Genomic DNA, 22,975 nt, shown 5'->3' with positions numbered 1-22,975 from the left:
GGAGAGGTGTCTGCCACTGACCCACTCGCAGTCCAGTAGCAACCACTGCAGGTCTTTCGAAGTCTCCTACGGAATCGGAACGTGGTTGTAGAGGTCCCCTTGATGTTTTGCCCTTTGGGACTACAGCTCCTACAGCAGAGCCCACATATGCCACCTAGTGTGCTCAGCCAGCAGGATGCAAGAGGCCATCAGTACCAGCAGCCTCAGAGTTGAACTCATTGAAATCCAGGGTTGAGGCTGAACAATCGGTATCATACCCTGAATGTCCTGGACAATCTTTCCTGGGGGAAAGGCATGAAACCAAACCATGCCCAGAATGGCTCGAATGAAGGGAAGCATCAAAAAGCAGCGAGGTGTGACTTTGGCATGTTGATAGTGAACCCCAAAGATGACAGGTGGTTCACCGTGGTCAGGAGGTGGATGATGACTGCCTAGGGCGAGCCTGTCTTCAACAGACAGTTGTTGAGGTAGGAGAAGACTGTCATTCCAACATCGAAGGTGTATTTCCACCACTGCCATCAGTTTTGTGAACACCCAAGGGGCACTGGTGAGCCCAAAGGCGAGCACAGCAAACTGCAAATGCTTCCCTCCTACCACAAACTGCTGGTTGCACAGATGGGCCGGCTGGATGGGTATGTGAAAATAGGCATCCTGCCAGTCTAACGCCACCATCCAGTCTTCAGAGTGGAGAGCAGACAAAACCTGGGCCAGGAAAAGCATCTTGAATTTCTTCCGGAGAAGGCATTAAGAGGGAGCAGATCGAGAATAGGCTGAAGACCTCTGTCCTTCTTGGGCACCATAAAGTAGAGGGAAAAATAATAACACCCTACGCCTGGCACCCTCTCAACAGCCTCTTTGGTGAAAAGGGCTTCACTTCCTGACATAAAATTAAGAGGTGGTCTTTCGTCAGTCGTTGGGTGGGCCGTGGATGGGGAAGTGGGAACACAAGGGAATAGTAAGGCATAGCCTTTGCGAACAATTTGTAGGACCCCAGACCGATGTGATAGTTTGGCAAAACCGGATAGAATCAATGGATTTTGCATACTATTAGGTGGCTGCCACCCCTTTAAGAGTACACTAAAGAGGTTTGGCAGGTGGGGCGGTGGGTGAGTACCACATGGACCTTGGTTGTGGGGGCAGTGACCACCTCTATCTCTCCTGCAAAACTGGAGAGGGGGTTGGACAGGCTGGCAGTAATGGACACCTCTGTCAAAGCCAAAAAGTAGCATTGGAACTGATGTAGTTGGCGAGGAGGTGCAAAAAGGCCCAGTAAGCAAGCCGTGCCCCTACGCTCTTTGAAGCATTCAATTGCAGAGTCAGCCTTGTCCCCATACAGGAGAGTCCCATCAAAGGACATGTCTATCAGGTAAGACTGGACATCACCAGAAACACAGCCACGCATGGCAGGGAATGGCAAAGCTGGAGTCTACTGCATGCCCGATGGAGTCGGGGGTGTCTAATCTACAACAAATTGAGAAATTGACCGCATCACAACCATCTTGAATCGCCTGAGACAGGACAGGGTGAAGGTCTTCCAGCATACCAATGAGGACTTTTCCCACAGAATTCCAAAGGGCATGACTATAATGGCCCAAGAAACCAGAAGTGTTAGTAGAATGCAGGACCAAACTAGTGGACAAAACGAGGTGCTTTCCGAATGTCTCCACTCGCTTCGATTCTCTATCAAGAGGAGTGCTGGGAAAAGTGTTAGGATTGAAACTGCTGATTGAGATTCCAGAGAAGGGTGCTGGAACAAGAAAGCCAGTTCGCCCGGAGCACGGTGGTGTCGTCTGGCAATTTGTCTATTAACAGGTGGGCCAGAGCAGGCATTGGCCCCAGTTCCCAAAAGGGTGTCCATCAGAGCCTCTTAAAAGGACAGAAGGGTCTCAGAAAAAGTATGGTCCGGCTGCAGGACCTCAGTCAGATCATTCGATTTTAACCCCAGGGTGGCCAGCTGGAGATCAAGGACTTCAGCCACCTGTGCATGACTATGAGGTAGAATGCAGATTCTTTCATGGCAAGCCCAGGAGGAGAAAAAAGAGATTTCTGAACGGCGGTATCTAGCTCACTGGCCTCCTGCAAATACTCATAACTGTTATCCAGATAGAGTTCAGCGAACTCATTGCCCGGGTCACAATTGTTATCAGAGTCTGTACCAGAAAGGGAAAGCAAAGAATGATCCCTGCCATGTGTTAAAGCAAAGGCAGAAAAGTGCAACTCAGTTGGATTTAGGTGCAATTCTGGTAGAAGTTGGACTGGCGTCAAGTCGGAAAGGACAATCGGAGCCATCGCCTTGGGCAGCGAAGTCAGCTGCGAAGTAGCCGCGCTCGGCGTGGTTTTGGTGCAGAAAGCAGTGTTGGAACTGCTGGTGGTAAGGAGGGCTCTGATGGACTGGCTGGTGCAGCTGGCAAACCTGGAAGTGGTATTCTAGGTGGAAAGCCTATCGGCTCCTAAGGCGCGCTAGAGGGAATCAGTAAGGAACAGAAGAGCCGGAGCACAACTGTGCGGAACTCTTCAATCTGAAGGGGCATGCCTGAAGGCCCCAGAAACTCTGGTTGTGCTGGAACGAGCTGCAGAATCTGCCACTGAAGTCAGCCAACTTCGAGAGCATGAGCAACACAGTTGACTTCCCCCCACGTGCTTGCTCAGAGAAATGAGAATGGCACGAAGTAGCCAAACTCCACTTTGACTTCTTGTGCGTAGGTCTTGGAGTCATGTTTTGACCACAGGCACACATGATGGGGATCCGTCACAGACATCTGTTTGCGACAGTCCCTAAAGGGCTTTAAATCATTGTTAAAGGGGTGACATCCCGTGCATGTGCATTAGAATTTTGGAAATCGAGGTAAGGTGTCTCAGAAAGATGAGAGGACGCTGGTATCTCCATCTGGAAGCACAGAAAAAAAGGAATTGATGTCAGTATGTAGGAGCGGCACCTATACAGACCCATTCTTCATTTCCGGAACAGCATCAGTGCAGTGCCACAAGGCGCCACCTTCTGTGCTGCTGAAAAGTTTCAGGATCCAATCTGACACCAGGGGAATTTTCAAAAGGTGAGGAGTCTGCGACTAGAAGTATCTATCAGAAACCCATGGCTACAGAAAGATCTATGAAATGCTTTCCTTCCATATAAGCCAATTGCAGGTGCCAGGCACGTGGCCCCTATAGGCACCAAAGATAAGAACCTAGCTTGAAATATCCCACAAGGTTGCAAGTGACAAACTATAGAAAGAAAAAATACCAACTCAAACATTCAGCCCATAGTGACCAAAATGGCTAAATGGCGAAGGCTGCAGTCGAGAGGGGGCAAAAGTTGTAACAAGTCGCTATTACTAGCTTCAGCTTCACCCTAACATGCCCACCATCCGAAAGCACTTTTTCTGTTGGTAAGAGAGAGGGAGGTGGGAAACATTATGAGAGGAGCTGCTCAGCTCCTCTACCCTCCTTCCCACAACTACTCTCACCCCACTAACAGAAGAAACAAACCAGGAGTTAAGAGATTGTAATCCATAGTTCCTGATTCATTTTCAGAAACGCTGCTTCCTCTCCGAATTATCCCTCTGTAAAGAGAAGCATTGGGAGAAGAACAAGCTATGTGTGTTTGCCCAACAAGGAGCCAGACACTATTTGGATTTTCTTTAGCCTAATTAAAAACAGAAACAGGGAGACAGACGCTGTTTACAGTTTATTTCATCCTTAGTAAAAACCTAAATAGCACTTAGCTCATTGCTAGGGTGCATACACACAAACACATGCACACCAGTGAGGAGCCTGTTTGCTATTTTGGGATTTAATTAGCCTAAACAAAATCCAAAGAGGGCCTTGCTCCTTGCTTGGGCACAGACACACACACACACACGTCTGTTCACAACCAGGAATCCAAAGCCTCAGAAAAAAAGAATCCAGACAGCATCTGGCACCTTGCTGGTGCACAGAAAAAGATACTTCTGCACCCTAGCGAGGTTCTCAGATGCAATTTTGGATTTTTTCTTCACTTAAAAAAAAAAAAAACCTGAACAGCGTCCGGCTCCTCACTATGGAGCACATTTGTTTTTGTGAAACCTACCAATCCCACACATTTCTTAACACTAGATACCAACAGGAGTCCTTAGTGGTGTGCTTTACTAGGATGCCTCCACCTTTTCTTATCCAGAATTCCCTCTACAGGTCAAACGTTGGTTACAAAAACCATTTGCTCACAGTTCTGTGATGAAAAGTTAAGAAATCTGTAGGGAATATCAAAACTACAGCCACCAAAGGTGCTCACACTTCTAACCAATACAAACATTACCTCATATGTGTTTGGGCCTTATCGTAAGTGATAAGAACAGACTAAAGAAGCGACTGTGTGAAGTCAAAATAGTGTCACGGTAAGCACACTGGGAAGGTGTACTGTTTTTTTTTGGGGGGGGAGGGTCCCAAGAGGAAATGTTGGAACATTGGATGGTAGGACTTATGCTATTTGCCTAAGGTTATGGAGTTTTCGGTCATAGAAAAGTAAAGAATTGTGATTTTCTTTAGCCATACTTAGACATTTGTAGGGTATTCTGGGTAATACAACGTGTTGGAGTTCATGCAAGCCACATCACAAAGGATTTCTCTGTCTGTCTAGTCACTGTGGAGTCCCCTGTCTCTCCAGTGCTCAGAAATGTCAGGGGTCGGTAATTCCCCTGGGCTCCAAATGACCCTGCGCTCAATTAATGCAAACTGCTGCATGGAATCTCTCCCATCAAAAACATTCTCTGGGGTTTAGTTTAGTGGTTGGATCTGTTAGAAAGTCACCCTTTTGGCCTGTTCACCTCCAATTTCTTGTGCTGACTGGTACTGATGGTAGCTGATTCCGACTGGGCCCTGAGCCCTGCTAGTCAGGCCCAGGGCCAGTGCTATGTTAAACACACACATGCATTGAGGTACACTCTTATTTGGCATGACCTACCCTACAAGTCCCTAGTACATAATAGAGCAAGGGGATGAAAACGACCTATATGTCCCTAGTACATAATAGGGCCTATCAGTTTAGAGGCCAGCAGCCTTTTTTGCACTTGCATGCGTGCACTGCTGAGAGCCTGAGGTCATTTTAAAAGCAGCCCTGAGTTGCAGCACTGCTTTTAAAAAGAACATTAACTGCAAAATCGACTTTGGTGGCAGGGACACAATAAAAGTAACAATCTACATTATTTTTACCTATCAGGTTCCCCCAGGGTCTCCCCTAGGTGTTCCAGGTGTGGGGGGGAGGGGGGCGGGGTCAGGTAACTATAAGCAGGGTCCCTGTAAAAGATGTTTCATAAACCGTGGTGAGGGAAAACTGCTCATTTTATTTCTCTTCCCGTTGTAGATACTTGGTCCATAGGCTAAAATTGCAATATTTTATGCATGCATAACTATTGCTAGGAAAGGAATAAATATCATTCAAAGACTTAACAGAATGGTATTGATACATCCAACAGATTGCTCTTGTTGAATTTATCATAACTTGTACAGAAAATGAGTTATAACACTTTCTTGTCTGTAATCCAAAATCCATCCTTCCTGCAGTCTTACCTGATTGGTTAGTGCTAACAGGCTTAGCAAGGCTGCCTTGATTAGGTGATAAGTGGCTATCCAGGGGAGATGCTATCTGCTGGAGAGAGCTCTGAAGCTACATATGAATGCCAGGTCAGGGGAGAGGTTTCGCAAAGCATTGGCTTCAAAGGAGGACAGGAGTGGCAGGGAATGCCAGGCCTTCCTACCCCCAGCCCCCTGTGCCCCAGCCAGATAGCAGGCTTAAGGAAGGAATTTGCAGATGTGGGGGGGGGGGCCTCTGGAAATGAGCCACACACTGAGAGTTGGTTTAGTTAGCACTTACTGCTCTGCTGAAATTTTAGCCATCATGGATTTTGGAAGAATAATGCTTTCTGGGACAAGAAGATGCACACTTTGGAGGAAGTGGTCATGCGCCTGGGTGTCACCCTGCATCTCATTGGTCAGGGGTGTCACCCTTTCGATGCCCAAAAGCTGAGATTACATATGGGAAAGGTGCATAGCCTCTCAGTTCTGTTACCTGAAACTACAAGAAACGGGAGGACTCTCCTGCTGGAATTCTGATCTGCACTCAAGGGTCCGCCTGATGAAAACTGCGCCTCCTGCACTTTCTGGTACAACAGCTCTGATGACTTTGCCTTACTTCTAGGAGTGAGGAGTGGACTCCGTGCAGCTGCAGGTTAACTGACCCTTCTCCAGCCAGAGTCCCCCTCCTGGATTGATTTGACAAAGTGCATTGTGGGAAATGTAGTCCAGGCCTGACAAGGATCATCTCGGAGATACCAGACCCTTCGATTTGTGTTTTGGATACTTGGAACCTACAATGAGACCTTCTGGAAGGACCTCCAGAAGTTTGGGAAAGTTTTGGGAACTTTTGGAAAAAAGCTCCATAAGGTGACTGACCCAACTGCGAAGGCCAAGCCAGTCACCTTCAACTGCAACCCGGCCCGGATTCCAGGTTTCCCCTGCTGAAGAGCTGCGGAGGTCAGAGTTCCAGGATTTGACTTGGAGCACACTGAAAGTCAAGTTGGCGTACCTTCACCAAATCCGGCCTGGTGAAGAGCAGCGAGGGCCCTCGGAAGTAAAAGCTCCAGAAAAGTTTGTAAGTGTGAAGGTAACATTTAGACTGGGGCCTCCCGCTTAGTGTACTCGAACAGGGCTCCATCACGGTCGGCCTGAAACTTTGACTTTCTCCCAGTCAAGCACGACCAGATGTGTCCCAGAGTGGCGCTATTGGTTTCCAATCACTAGAAAGTGTTTTTTCTGTAAAAATTGACATCTCCAGTTCCCAATCTTGGATTTTGGTTGATTTAGTGTCATTTTAAAGATAAAAATACTTCCTGTTTTTATACATGGGTGTGGATTTTTTATTGTGTATTGTGTCTTATTTATTTACTTTATTTGCATTTTTAAATGCTTTATATGCCTGTCTCCTAAATTTATTTATTTTATTTATTTATTTAAGCTTTTACCGCGCACAGCTACCCACAGTGGGTTTCCCGGCGCCAGGGACAGACTATAGAAGAAGGACAATGCAACACCTGACTTGAGGCCACAACCAACTCTTAACTGCGCTTGGTGAACAAAAGAGTCTTCAAAGTCCTACGGAAGCGGAGTAAGTTGGTCTCTGACTTTAGTACTAGTGGGAGGGAGTTCCAATATTTCGGGCCCAGAATAGAAAAGGAGCGGCCTCCCATTCTTGCCAACTTACATCTTGGCACTGTGAAATTGCCAGTGTCCGATGACCTTAATGAGCGCACGGTGTGTAAGGAGTTACCAACCCTTGGATATAAGCTGGGCCTGCTTGACCTTGAACATGTAACAGAGTGCCTTGAATTTAACACGTTCAGGAACGCTCAGCCAATGAAGATCACGCAACGCGGCAGCAGCTGAAGTGCGTCTAGGGACGTTCTTTAACAGGCGCGCAGCCGCATTTTGTACAACCTGAAGCAGATGTATGGTGGCTTTGTCTGCGCCCAGGTAGAGAATATTGCCATAGTCCAAGCGTGATGTTACAAGTGCCTGGACTACGGTTCTGCGAGAGGAGAGGGGGAGCATCCACAAAATCTTGTGAAGCCACCGCAGCGTTGAGAAGCAAATGGCTGCCACCTTAGTAGCTTGTTGCTTCATATTTAGCCTGTCGTCAATGATGACGCCCAGGTTACGGACTGCAGTGGATGGCGTAGGCGCATTGCCCAGTTCAATGGGCCAGTGATGGGGGCCCCAAAGATGTTTGTTCCGACCCAGAATGACCACCTCGGTCTTCTCCCCATTCAGCTTGAGACAATTCCTCCGCATCCAGTCGGCCACAAGAATGAGGCCAGCCTTGAGTGCGGAGGTGTTGTTCTCGTCTCTCCCTGATAGGGAGAAGATAATCTGGGTGTCATCTGCATAGGAGAACAGGGTTAGCCCAGCCTGTTCAACTATGGTCGCCAAGGGTTTAACATAAATATTAAATAATAAAGGGCTAAGGATTGAACCTTGGGGAACGCCTCGGGTAGATGGACAAATGGTGGAGGCGGCTTTGGGGGAAAACACTTGAAAAGTTCGGTCACTAAGGAACGACACTACCCAGGCCAGGGCCTGGCCTGCCACACCTAGGGATTTCAGAGAGTCAATAAGAATGGAATGCGACACGGTGTCGAAGGCTGCGCTCAAGTCCAGCAGGATGAGCGCCATGGTGTTACCCTGATCGACACCGTGCCTAAGACTCTCTGTTACTCCCAGGAGGGCTGTCTCAGTTGAGTGTCGAGGCCGAAAGCCCGACTGCGAGGGATGGAGAAAGGCAGTGTTTTCGACTAGTTTGGAAAGCTGGGAATTGATATGTCTCTCCAATATCTTCGAAAAGATAGGCAAAAGTGATATTGGGCGAAAATTGGCAGAGTTGGAGGGATCTGCACCCAATTTTTTCAGTAATGGTACGACCATGGCGTGTTTCCAAGGTTGGGGGACATGGGCCTCGCTCAGAGAAGCGTTTAATAGTTTAATGATGATGGGGTGTGTGAGGGGATCTAATTAATTTAATATTTTGACTGGGAGAGCATCCCGTGGGGAGCCCGATCGCACACTATTTAAGCAGAAAACAAAGGAAGTGGCATCTAAAGGCTGCCAAATAGTAGTTACTGCATCAATGGCGGTGTTTGCCAGTTCCTGGACCATATCAGGGGCAATAGAGGTAGTCACTGGGAGCGAGGTGAAATGGTCGTAGATGAGATCAACTTTCTTTGTAAAGTAATCTGCCAAGGATTGACACTGAGCGGCATCAAGTGCCGGAGAGGGAGGAGTGGAGTTGGCACCGGTCAATTTTTTAACAACAGAGAATAGCACCTTAGGGCAGTTTCGTGCATCAGTCACAGTTTTTTTTGTATAGTCTGCTTTAGCAGTTTTGCAGCTATTATGGTACTTTTTCAAGGCTTCTTGATAGATGATTTTGCGTGAGGGGGAATAACCTTGTCTCCATTTACGCTCCAAGGTCTTACATTGTGAGCGGAGGCATTTAAGTTGTTCAGAGTACCACGGAGCCGGGGGATGATGTAAAGAAGCGAGCTTCGATGTTATCGGTAGCACCAAATTGACAGCATTAGTTAGCCAAAGTTCAGTGGCACAATTTAGTGCAGCAACTGGTAGTTCAGTGCACGGAAGTGTTTTGATCAACAAATTATTGAGTTCAAGCATGTTGATCTTACCCCAGTTCCGAGCTGGTCTAGCAGTTCCCGCCTCAGGTCTTTTTGCTGTTTCAGCCATATCTAACGAGAAAGGGACGGCTAAATGGTCGGACCAGGCAATTTGTAGTGCTTCACGAGAACAGTCTAAGGGAAGATTGGACAGAATCGGGTCTAATAGATGGCCAGCGCAATGTGTGGGGCCTGTATTTTGAAGTTGAAGACTAAAAGCTTCCAAGATGGAGAGAAACTGATTTCTGTAAGGATACTCATGGTCTTCCAGATGTATATTTAGGTCTCCTAAGATCGTAAAATTCGATGCTTTGAGCAGTACTGGAGCTAAAAAATCTGGTAATGATGTTATCCATGAGCTCGCAGTCCCAGGGGGACGATATACCAATAGTCCTGACAACGTCAATTGGGGGGTGATGGTCAGTTTAAATAGGGCCGATTCACAATCTTTTTGAGTGGCATCTACCAGTTTACAAGTGTAAACATTCCTGTAGACAATTGCAATTCCGCCACCCCTGCCAGAGACCCTATCCTGACGAAGAATGGCATAGTTGAAAGGAATTGCATCAGCAATATCTGGACCTGAGCAATCCCGAAGCCACGTCTCAGTCAGGAATATTGCATCAGGTTGATTTTCAACAAGAAAGTCATGAATGTTATATCTATGTTGTGGCAAAGATCTGCAATTGATACTCCAGAATCTTAAAGGGGGGCGAGTGGAAGCTGTCCTAGAATTTGCTTGCCTCTTTCGTCTACCTTGATGTTGTAGGGTTCTACATTTAGTAGGAGTTCGTAAGGAGAAGCCACAGCAAGTACAGCTGAACTTGCAAGGAGGAAAAGGGTAGATGGAGCAGTTAATATTAGGAGCGCCACGAAGCGCATACAACTCTTCGTATGAGTATATCAGAATCATGATGATTAAATAGATTTACTCACCGGGAAGGAGAGTGTGCCAGAGCCCGAAGCCCGTCCTAGCGCGGACGAGCGCAGACGGGCAGGACTCTGGCTGGACTCTGGCTGGACTCTGGCTGGACTCCGGCGCAGTGAAGGCGCTCCCGCCGTGCGTTACCGCTGCGCGGCCAAGGGAAGGCTGAAATAGTCTCTGCAGGCCGAAATCTCGCGAGGGTGCGCGAGAGTGCCCCAGCCCAATCCAAAATGGCGGTCCGAGTAGTCCCCGTTGCCCCGTGATCCCGGACCCGCCAAAGGCGGTGGTGATGGTCCCAGGGTTTTTTTTTTTATGGTGCAAGAATGAGGCCAGAGGGGGGCGCGGCAATTAAAAGCAAGGTAAGAATGAACAAATAAGAATTTAAATACAAAAACAGAGGAATTAAAATCAGCTCCGGTAGGACAGGCAGAGAAGTGCGACTAGCGCTAGCGAGGTCGGTGTGGTCACCTTGTCCAGACTTATTATTAAGACTTATTGCTCGTTGTCAGCTGCCAAGGGACTAATTTATAGAGGCCCTTTTTAGGACCCAGTACAGTGTTGGGAGCCTTGTTACTGGTGGTAGGTGCATTCTTACCATCACCAACAAACCACCTTCCAACAGGATCCCTGATCAAATCCATGTAAACCACACCCATTGCTAATAAATCCACTCTCAATAGGCATACGGGAACACAGATTTGGGTCAGGTCTTGACAGGTATATTTTCTGGGGTAATATCTGTCACACAAAGAGAGGCACTGTAAACCAACATTTGGCTGGCAGCTGCTTTCCAAATGCCCAAAATTGTGCTACACCTATATTGTTTATCACCTGTGGGCACCCTACATCCAGTGAAAACCCCATATATATATGGTATTCCCACAAAAGAAACAAACCAACAAAAACACACACACACACTATTAGGAAGACAAGTGGAAATAACTATGTTTTCGGATACAAAATGCTAATATTAGACAAATGTCATGTCCAGCGTAATCTTCCAGCTAGCCAATCAGGGTATGGGAGAGCTGGCACTCCACAACAGAATTTTTAGAATGTGTAAATGCAAAGAATATATGGTTGTTGTTGATTTTCACACAGTCCAAGAGTGGTACTTGTGAACAAAGACAGGTATCCTAAACTGGCATTTTGCTGTTAGTCGCTTTCCAAAATTCAGAAATGCACTGCACCTACTTTATTGACTGTGGGCACTCCAACCCCATTGAAAACACAAATATGTGTTGCACCTCCGAGCTCAGGAGACAAAGTAGAGCATCAAGCCCTATCAGGAAAAGGTTTGTGCATGAGGAAGACTGGACAGAATCACTCGATTACCCGTGGGTTGAGATCATCAACGTCTCCTGCGTTCCCTGCTTGGGAACTCTCAATGTAGGCCTGGACAGAGGACGTTTCATTGCATAGGGAAGACACACAGGACCCACATAGGTACCCATTAGCAGACAGCTGGGATGCTCTCCAGACTGACTATCAAACAGCCTTAGCGACAATTGGTACACCTTCTGCTGCAACCCGCTTTGGAACCCTCTCCTCCCACTTTAGCCAGGTCAGAGAAAGCTAATCCTGCCCCCTTCTGGCTCATTTTAATTTACTTTTTCGGACGTGTGTACCGAAACCCCAGAGTCCCGTAATGGCGGCTGCAATAGATTTTTCACTCTTTTGGCCAGGCAATTTTTCGGGTCGGCGATCCAGGCTTTAGATTTGTGAACACAAAATGTCCATCGGAAGAAAAAGCTATTTCAACAATTTTGAATATTTTCTTAATTTTGGGCACATCATGGGAGGTCCAAAAGGTTCCTGACCTTCCCAGATTAATGTGCAGATAGCTCTATAATTTAACTTCTTCATGCCAAGACTGAAACAAGTTTTCACTGCTAGTTTCTCAAAAACTACTGAACTTATTTACTCCAAACAAAGCACTTCCTTTAATAAGTAGTACATTACATTCAGTCCTGCCTTATTCCTGAGTCAATTAAGTCCATGGTGCCACACGCAACACAGAAGAATAGCATCATATGAGCATTATATGAGTCGACAATATCTATGTGAAATACAACAGAATTGTATTCTATACCACTACCTCACACTAAGTAACAACATTTGAACCACATACTATATTTTAAACCCTTCTAGGAGTGCCACACGCACAACCTCAGAATTCAATCTCATGGGCCCAAGTTCCACCACTGCATGCAACACAAAATAATCATTTTGCAAGCAAGGACCTAACACAGGAGCAACACCTGCATGGCTACCATGTCATTCCCCATCTGAACCCACACTGAACTTACCAAAGAACCTTAATCCACCGTGTGAGCCATGCACCCTAGGGGACTACGTATACCACAAGACAGCCCATCCTAACAGTCAACACTCCGGCAAAACATTCAACACATTAAGAATCATTACCCACCTCGAAAGCCCAAACTTGGACCTCGCATGAGGCATAGCAAGAACAACATCCCACAGTCACTCATACTGAAGTCCAACACCTGGTAACTCAGGCCCAACAAACAGCACATTAAGGATCACAATCCACACCAAGGGCACACACAGAGAAACATGTAGCACACTAAGGATTATACTCCACCCCAGCATCCCCCATTTAGGTAAGACATGCAGCAGAAATAAAATACAAACTCAGTGAGTCAGAGCACACTTGGACCCAGACTGCCATACACAAAGACTAGGAACCCTCCGTGAGCCCAAACTTGGACCATACATAAGGAATACCAAGGATTAGCACACTGGGTCACCACATACAGCACACTCCGAATAACATCCCACTACGAGAACCAGACAGGGGCGTAACACAAGCCCCCGCAGCCCCCGTGATGTGGGGGGGCCCTGCGCTCCAGGGGGCGCCACCCGGGCCCCTCACTGTAATACATGATGTATCATGAATCATGATTGATTTTAAAATTATGGACGGTCCCGGCCGGGGCCAGTGAGGCAGGTGGCAGCAGGAATGGTGCGGGGCCCCGGCCGGGGCCCATGCCATGATGAGCAGGAATGGTGCGAGGCCCCGGCTGGTGCCCGTGAGGCTGGCAGCGGCTCTGAATGTTGTGGGGCCCCAGCCGGGGCCCATGAGGCTGGCAGCAGGAATGGTGCGGGGCCCCGGCCGGGGCCCGTGAGGCTGGCAGCAGGAATGGTGCGTGCCAGGGCCCCGGCCGGGGCCCGTGAGTGAGCCTGGCAGCACTGCAGCAGGAATGGTGCGGGGCCCCGGCCGGGGCGCGTGCGTGAGGCTGGCAGCGGCTGAGCGGCTCTGCCTCTTGAAGTTAAGCCTGAGGAATGGTGCGGGGCCCCCGCCGGGGCCCCTGAAATTGATACAAATGGGTAGGCGGGCCCCGGCTGGGTGACACTATGTGTGTGACTACTGCTAGTAGTCTTAATGGTGGGTGGATCAATGGCGGCGGGATAGGGTGGGTGGGCGCGGCGCGCACTTCTGTTTACTCCTCACTCCTGCTCCTGACTTTCACTTTCCTTTCCGCCCCGGCCTTCCGGGACGCGTATGCGCACCGCGGGGGCAGGGGTGGTGGCTGGTGCCCTCATTTACATTTGTCGGGGGCAGGGACAACACATGCGCATTGCGCGATGAGCTCATCACGACACATGCAATAAGCACGTTAGAAGAGAAGACAAAGCCACGCTCAGTTCAGGACTGTCCAAACTAAAGTCCATCACCGGCGGGGCCTTTATTTGCAAATATCATTTAAATTGCCCGGCCCCGTCCCCTACCTGGCTAGCCTTGACTTGAGGCTTTCGCTGCCCCCTCCCCCCCCCTCAGCTGCCCTGTCTGCCTTCTGCCCATCCGCTCCAGCTCGCCTCGCGACGCCAGGCCCAGCAGGCCCCCAGCCCTCAGGTCAGGTGAGTGCGTTCTCCTCATGTATCAGTTTTGTTCCTATTGTGAAGCGCTCGCCTTCGGGTAAAGTCCGCGCTCAAAAACGCATAAATAAATAAATAAATAAATAAAGTGACGAGTCATCATGCAGTGTGAGACCGTGACGGTGACCCTGGCTGCCCTGTTGTAGAACGTTAGTGTCAGTAAGCAAGCCTAGGCGCAGAAACGGCTATGACGTGAGTGAAACTGTGTGTGGGGTACTGCTACTGCAGCTAGTCATAGACTGTCTGGGAGTCGGACTCAAGAGAACATGAGGCTATCACCATTCCTACTGTCCTAGTGTCTAAGACCCGTCCACAATCGGATTGTTTCCGTGCTCAAGCGAAGGGCGCACATCATCTCTTATTCACTGCAAATTAGCAAACAGTCTGGAAGCCTGGAATGTGTTCAACATTGCCCTAACTTTACAGGCTGGTCGAAAACCAAGTTTCTCGCAGCGCCATCTGCATCTCTGATATGGTGAAGCACTATATATCACAAAAATGTTTCTAGGCACTTGATGCCGCACAAAGCCAGCGACTGTTACCACAATAACCTGCAGTGCTTCGACTCGATTATAGCGAGTCTAGTCCACTCATAATGCAGGGCGCCAAGTACAACCCTTCCCACAACTGACTTCCACAGTATAGAGAGCGAGCAAGCAGTCCCAGGTTCAGGTGGGGAGGTGTCAGGGGGTGTCACGAGCTCAGACCTCAACAATCAACCAAGAGCCAAAAGAACTTCGATGTCCAGCCAGTGCTTGTCTTTTTGGAATAATAAAGCACTTTCTAATCTAAACGACACAATTCAATCCAGTATTCAGATAGTGATCCTGGCAAGACTCACTCGTGGTGCTTCACCCCTTATCTCCTCCATGCTATCTCCCACCGGGTGAAGCTAAAGTAAGCTAGCCCCCAGCAAGAGAAGGTAGGAGCTTGATTGAGGTTCACATGCAGATTGTTGTACTCCAGACGCCAACCATGAAATACGTTCACGTATTTGCTTGCATTCTTACCCCTGGTGGTGCTCAGGTAGGAATTCAGTGTCTCTCAGTCCTTCACATTCAACTGGTGTGAGCATGGCGTATTGATCCCTCTGCAGGTGGAGGCCCATGGTGATTTGCCTCAGTCACTCAGGCCACAGAGGAGTTGCAGCACTGACTGGGCTGATGTGCAGAAGCACATAGACTTTTTACAGTTCGCATAGGGAGCCGTAAAGAGACTAGAACACCCTCTTCAGATCACTTCTGGTCAATACTGGCTTCTCACTCCAGCAGAATGAGTTCTCTGGCCATTCCTGCAACAAAGAACAGGCAGGGCTTCTGCACCTGGATAGTCTTTGCTCCTGCCTGGTCAGGCAGGCTCCTTCCCTTTGTCAACAAGCAGGTAGGCTTTTAGGGAATCGGTCAACCATCAGTTCCTCCAACAGGAAGTGCAGACTTCATGTTCCGTCCCCAAACCTTTGGGAGACTGGCTGTAAGATAGACACCAGCCCTTGTCGTGCAGTAATTCCTTTCTTCAAACACTCTGCAGAGCACTCCTTTCCTTCATCATGAAGGAATTGAAACAAAGCGGGATGGTTGGGGTCCCACTTTTATTCACATTTTCCGGAGAGGAAATATGGATCCACAGACTCAAGCTTCAGAACCGTTTTGGGGTGGTTTTGTAAATGTCGGATTCTTCAACAATAGCCACAGGAATGCAGACACTACACTTTGACTGACTGGGAAAGCAGTCCTTATCCTCCGTCTTGTACCATACTAAACCAGAGAAATCCATAATATATCCAACTGGCTTCAGTACAAATACTTCTGCACACACACATTCCTGCTACTGCACATGTGCCGCATAAAAATGCACTCAACGCTTCACAGGCTCAAATACAAAGATCCAGTCACACTATCAATCTCAAAGCATGGTACACTAACACCACCACTTTATGTGGTAAATAATAAGGACAGCAGTCTTCTGTCTACTATAAGGGCATGCTTAGTGCACCCCATAAGGTCACTGGTTAGGTCTTTGACCTCACGTGATCAGGGTCAGGCCTAAGCCTCTCTACACCTGCTAGATTAGCCTGATACCAGGGCCTAAACAAAAGTAAGGATACCAGATACACAAGCAGTGAGGCAATCAAAGCAGGGCAACATGCTATGGGTAATATTATGAAACGTTAATTTGAATTTGTTCAGCACAATAAAGACCCACCAGGGGCGTAACACAAGCCACCGCAGCCCCCTCAGTGCAGGGGGCCCACAAGCTCCAGGGGGCCCCCTCAGCACACCACTTCGGCCGGAGAGCTCCTGATAGAGTGAGGAGGGGGGCCCTCCATGTACCTTGCAGGGGCGGTGGGGGCTTCAATTTTCGTTACTCCACTGGAACCAGAACTGAGGCACAACATGCATAACACCATGCATCACAACTCACCGTGTCAGCCTACCGCCAGGTAACACATACATCACACAAAAAAAAATACAGCATGCTATGAGCCTTTACTAGGACAACACATGTGCAGTCACAACCAGCTGCCGACATATGGTGTGGTAGTTAGGTCATCCATCAGCTTTGGAGTGGGGGAAAGGCTCCCTTCTCATAGAGCTCTAGGCAGCACACTTTTGCCATGCTACACAATGCACCATATGAAAGGGAGTTCCTTTTATAAACAAAAATACCCTTCTAGCATTAACCTATGAGCTGTCCTGCATTCAAACACTGATCCTTCCGTACCCTGGGAATAGTTGCTACTTACTTGGAAGATCCTCCAGTTTCATCTGCCCATCCACCTAGCCGCCGAGCAGGTTTGGGTGGATGACCCTGCTGGATATTGGAAAGAGAGAGATTATGTTGCATTGAAAGATTCCAGTACATAAATTTCTTTTCAGCTTTGCTGCAAACAGTCTCACTGACACATTAACATGTACATCTTTTTCTCTTATCTTAAATCCAACCCAGTTTCAGAACCTTCCATTCCCCTTCAAACACTCTCAAATATACAACACAATTCTTATTATAAATCAACAGACAACTGCACTAAACTCCACCGCAATGGTGTGAGTCTACAAGCAAATCAATGTTTTATCAGCGAAGAAGCAGGGCTCATTGTACATGTGGAGGGCATTCTAGACTCAATTTCCATGCCATCTATGAAACATCAACCTAATAACAGAACACTTAGGTGAGTGAATTCGGCTTGACCACAAAGCATTGCTGAATATGTACTCTTGGATTTGTTCTTTCAGTATTTCAGTCCTCATTTAGCAGTTAATATAGTTCAGGATTAACGGAGGTACTCTGACAAAGTGGCTATTTATTTTATTGAATCATTTCAGAAGAGCTTAACTTTGTCAGGTACTACTGACTTTGAATTCACCCAAACCATTTAAGCTGCAGAGTATTCAGGTGCCTGTTCCTGCTAGTGGGAAACCGCTGGTGCAATTCCCTAGCTCAGACGCTAGAAATTTCAAAAGACATCAGCACAGTTGAGGCCACTTGCAAGAACGAAATATACAACTATTTTAGTGAATATTACTGTAAATTGCAAAAAACACAGTTGATGGACAGAATGTAGAACAATGTCATACATTCACCCCAGTACAAGGATCTGGGCCTAAATCCATCGTTTTTTTTGCACTCCACACCACCCTGGGTTAGACACTGGCTATATGCAAATCAGCTCTGACCCTGTGCCTCATAGGAACAGTCCAGTCCGAACTACCAAGCCATGTCTTTCCCAGACCGGAATCAAGCATCCAAGGACCGGTTTCTGGCTATCAGCCTTCATTCAGCCTGGTTTGCTTGACTCCAGTGGTGTGGAGAGCCTGGGACTCACGTCTGAGCATACCCAGCCCACTCGGGGTGAAAATTGCAAAAAACACAGTTGATGGACAGAATGTAGAACATTACTGTAAATAGCACAGTACAAGGGAACTGGAAATTGGGTTGCAAAACAGTTTCCCATTTTTTTTCCCATAGCAATCTTTGCTCGCTGATACAGAAAAAAATTCTGAATGGAAATACACCAAACTTGGCATGAAAGTAGAATTTTCCTCAAGAAACTGTCATTTGCTTGGTTTCTAGATTTGGTGTAAATCTGTTCAGTAGCTTGAGAAATTAGCATGTAAAAACTTTTTGGGGTGGGCTTGAAGGGTAAAGATATTGAGCCACCCACGGACTAATTAAAAAGAAAATTGAATCCTATTGCATAAAGGAGCTTTTTCTCCTGCTGTCCATTTCATTTTGAAATGCAGCTCCCCCGCCTAGGGAGAGAACACCTCCGAGCACAACCCAGGTGGACCAAAGGTCTTATTCCATAATCACATGGTAATCATCCAATGGTAATCCAATTATAGTTATCCAACTTTCAAAGTTTATTTAAACAAGAAAATGTCTTAATTTGTCGACATGTAAAGATGATGTTATTCCACATCAGGTTCAAATGATGATACATATTTTAACACACATCCCGATGCATTTCGGGCGGAGCCCTTCGTCAGGGGATTACTCTACAAAAAAAGCAACAAAACCAAGCTATAATGTAATGTCACGTCCAAGGTACAAAAATTCAAAATGCTACCGTATCATTCACTAAAACATAAAATAAACATGCAAAACTGCGTGAACAAGTAATAATCGTCCTGAGTGCAAAAATAGTGCCTTAAATAGAAAAAAATCCACCAAAATCAACAAGCGTCGTGCACAGTATTTATATTGGTAACCAGCAACAAAAACCCGAGAAGTACCCGAAGAGTGAGAAAAGTATAGGATGATTCACCCGTGTGTTCTAAATATAAGTCAAAGCGGTAAACGGTGAAAAACGGTTAAAGATTAACTCATGCGGTAAAAGAGCGGTGCAACCAGTAATTGAGTCCCAAGGAGGGTACTTACGTTTGTGTGCTAATGTGTGGACCCCGCGGAGTTCCACAGGAAAGGATCAACCGCGGGGACGGAAACAAACCAAAATAAAGGCAAAGCCGGGTGTATCAACATAAAAAACGGACTAAGTCACCGAAGGTGAAAAGGTGCACATGTATTCAAGCGCCATGTTTAAACGGTAAAAAATCAGAGAGCAGGTTGAGAAAGTGAGTGAACACACTAATCAGTATGTATAGTAAAGCATAAAGAGATAGAAAATAAAGGGAAGAAAACGGGGAGGAATAAAACGGAGAGGAATAGAAGAAATTACAAAGTGGGAAAACTTTTGGATCCGTTTTCTGTCCACGATGGTCCCCCATGGGCTCAATGACCGTATTGAATTTCTTTGCTATCTATAATGCATCATGCTTGTTCTATTAATACTGTTTCTTATTTTATATTTCTATGCCCTTGAATTTCCCACTTTGTAATTTCTTCTATTCCTCTCCGTTTTTTACTGGTTGCACCGCTCTTTTACCGCATGAGTTAATCTTTAACCGTTTTTCACCGTTTACCGCTTTGACTTATATTTAGAACACACGGGTGAATCATCCTATACTTTTCTCACTCTTCGGGTACTTCTCGGGTTTTTGTTGCTGGTTACCAATATAAATACTGTGCACGACGCTTGTTGATTTTGGTGGATTTTTTTGTATTTAAGGCACTATTTTTGCACTCAGGACGATTATTACTTGTTCACGCAGTTTTGCATGTTTATTTTATGTTTTAGTGAATGATACGGTAGCATTTTGAATTTTTGTACCTTGGACGTGACATTACATTATAGCTTGGTTTTGTTGCTTTTTTTGTAGACTAATCCCCTGACGAAGGGCTCCGCCCGAAATGCATCGGGATGTGTGTTAAAATATGTATCATCATTTGAACCTGATGTGGAATAACATCATCTTTACATGTCGACAAATTAAGACATTTTCTTGTTTAAATAAACTTTGAAAGTTGGATAACTATAATTGGATTACCATTGGATGATTACCATGTGATTATGGAATAAGACCTTTGGTCCACCTGGGTTGTGCTCGGAGGTGTTCTCTCCCTAGGCGGGGGAGCTGCATTTCGTTTATCACTTTCCACTGCCTGGCCAGACAGTGTTCCCCCAGTAGCACACCACAAATCTTCAAAACCCTTCACCTTTTTTTGATTAACTTTGCTGTGCGAGCTCCTCTCCATTTGTCCATTTCATTTTGGCAGACACACATTGAAGACATATGTTGCAGCTCCATTACAGGACTCCGTCCCAGAGTTATGAAAATAAACACAGAGGAACCATAGGGGGCATGGGAGGCATCACCTAACATCTGGTTCAGGTTGGAAGAGTCCTGAAGGGACCTGCTTTAAGTCAAAACTTTTCTTTACAAAAAAGTACATTTTAGTCGCCATCACTTGGATGGGGCTCCATTGGAGGAGCTGTGGGTTAGAGATGTTTAAGAATGGGCTGTGGCACAGGTAACACAAATGTGTTGTGTTAGAACTGATGCCAAACTTCCAGTTTGATTTAGCACCTTGGGGTTAGCGATGTCAAATGTTTCTGGACCAGGAGAGGAGAGGGGTGGGGACGATTTCTCAGGAAGTGATGGATGAATATAGCGGTGGTGGGTACGGCTGTGTAGGAGTGTTAAGAACTGAATGTCTTTACTTTGTGGATTACCTTGATGGAGGAATGTGGCTTTGTTTTCTCTACAGTATCGTATTGTTGTAATATGGCAATTGATGTAGACCCTGTGTGGCTCGGTTGCGTGTGTACTTCGTCTTGTCGAGCAGCTGATTTTTTATTCGTTGTCATGTGTTTATAAAATGACAAACAAATATTTTATTTTTTTTAAGTACATTTTGTTGCAGGTTTCACGGACAACGAGGCATGGTTCTCCTAGCCCGAGCATGGCTCCAAGGTCTTTGAACCCTGCCTTTGAAGTCAGTAAATCCTGGCAAGTGCTCGTGGACCGGTATGATCTTCTTCAGGTTCCAGGGCTAAGAAATCTGCACGAGGAAGGTCCAGTAAGAATCCATGGACCAGTGTGGGATCATAAATCTGAACTGGGGTCTGTAAACCAAAAAATAAAAAAATTAAACAATAAATAAATTACAAAAGGAAAAGGAAGCCAGCGTCTGCTTGGCTCCACAAAGGCTTTGCATTGCAGGATTGGCCAGGCCATCTAGGCCGGGTTGGATACACAACTTGTCCAACTCCAAAGACTGGACACCTGCAGCAATTTGGCCAATCACCACTGCACAAGTGCCTGGATACTCTATAGGGTGATTAGCCACACTTTATAAATACGGATTGATTGATTGATTGATCGATGGTTGAGAGCCATGTACAGAATTGAGACATACATGGAGACATACGAAAAAAATATTTTATTATGCATGTTTAAATATATAGAGATAGAGTATTTGCCATGTTTCGTTCATCTAGGGAAATTACCTAAAGAAGTGTGCTACAAGACACTCTCTCTGTAAGAAAACATTTATGCTCCACAATCTACTCTAATTCCCATACATTCACGCCGAAACCCACCTAAGAGAATTACATCATTGTTTTCAAGTTGTTACCCCTAAAAGGGTACAAAGCTGGGTACAACTGAGCATTTTGAAAATCTGGCAAGCTTTTTTTGGCGACACCCCCTTTTTAAACATATTTTATTAAGGTTTTTAGGTATAACATACTTCAGTAATAAATAGCAATACTTTGCATATAGAAGTCCACAGCAATAGCGATACAAACTTCACAAATTAAACCGACTATTGCTGAATAGAATACAATATAGCAGGGTCAACCTAAGTGAACATGGTGCATCAAACAAGACAGGATTAGACGTAAAAATGGGAGGAGGTAAAATCAAATAATAAACCTAGATAAAAGTCCACCGAGCTACCACTGAGGTCTCCTTAAGACAAGGATGCCATAACAGTAATGTTGAGGGGAGGGGGGGGGGGGGGGGGGGGGATTGGGTCCACAGTGATTTGCTCAGGATCGCAGGATTTTGAACCGACCCCTAGACGAACCTGATTCCCCAGTTTCAAAGTTGGCAGCTCTGGCTCCAACGAGACATGCATTTGAACACATTCAGAGCAAAAAATGACACTCTAAGTAAAACCAAAAATGCCCATAACTTCAGTGAATGTGTAGAGTGTAGATAAGCCCGACTGGCTGAACCTGTAACATGCACTCATTGGAGGAGGCTCGTTTTGCGCGTTATTCTGTGGAGGTGGTTTCTAGAGCATCATGTGCCCCTTGCAGACACTACAGGGCTTAGCAAGGTCTCTGACCGTCCAGCTGCATGCATCACAGATCAGTGCGTGAGTAACAAGCATAGGCCATAGGCCATGATGTGATGCGTTTCATGCATCACCCTATGGCCTATGCTTGTTACTCACTCATAACAGATCAGGGACATAGCTGCTAGATCTGGGCAAATATCTACCAGGTAGCCAAACTGGTTTGGTCAGTAGTATAGTATCTCCAGCTGAGCTATGGCCTAGCAGGATGCACGCATTGATACCCTAACCCTCTCAGGGCTTAGAGCAGGAGAGCTACAGAGGGCGTCCATTCACTCATGAAATGGGCCCATAAACATACAACGCACAACCCAAGCACCCCATACGCATACCTCACACTACAACTCACCATATTTGTTCCAGAGGAGGGGATTCGTGAATAGCCTCAAGTGCGTAGGACTGGAGGTATTTTGCATATGACAGTCAAAAGACCCCCTTCCCATAAGTACAGGTCAAAAAGGTATTTGTCCATTCACTATTGATCCAGCCAGCCCTAACCACTAGTCAGTATGCTCACATCCTGGTAAGTGTGTAGATGCCGGGGGGCGCTAGGTGGCGCCGGACCAAGATGGCCGCACTGGTGTGAGGCTCCCACTCGACCGAGCATTCTCTCCTATCCTGCAGTGATCCTGACCGGGCACATAGCCCCAAATACCGACTGCCTGCCTACGCGTTGCCGAGCTGAACACGGCGGTACCTTCCTTTCCTGGTGAACCCCTCCCAGCGTACAACTGGCGACCGCGGCAGCTTG

General features: G+C 46.7%; 1 protein-coding gene across 2 annotated transcripts in view; it reads right to left on the bottom strand.

The window, feature by feature from the left end:
• Positions 1-22,975, bottom strand: part of IFT43 (intraflagellar transport 43) — a 308,109-nt gene that overhangs the window by 182,116 nt on the left and 103,018 nt on the right. Inside the window, exon 3 of one of the 2 annotated variants that reach the window (XM_078662035.1) lies at positions 16,766-16,833. In XM_078662035.1, the coding sequence (XP_078518161.1) occupies positions 16,766-16,833 (68 nt within the window). The remainder of the gene's footprint in view (positions 1-16,765; positions 16,834-22,975) is intronic. The other variant, XM_078662036.1, reaches the window with a different exon arrangement.

Source organism: Lissotriton helveticus, chromosome 9, assembly GCF_964261635.1.
Source record: "Lissotriton helveticus chromosome 9, aLisHel1.1, whole genome shotgun sequence".
Lineage (NCBI taxonomy): Eukaryota > Metazoa > Chordata > Amphibia > Caudata > Salamandridae > Lissotriton > Lissotriton helveticus.
Note: the sequence above shows the minus strand (reverse complement) of the source record. Positions and strands in the feature narration are given on the sequence as shown.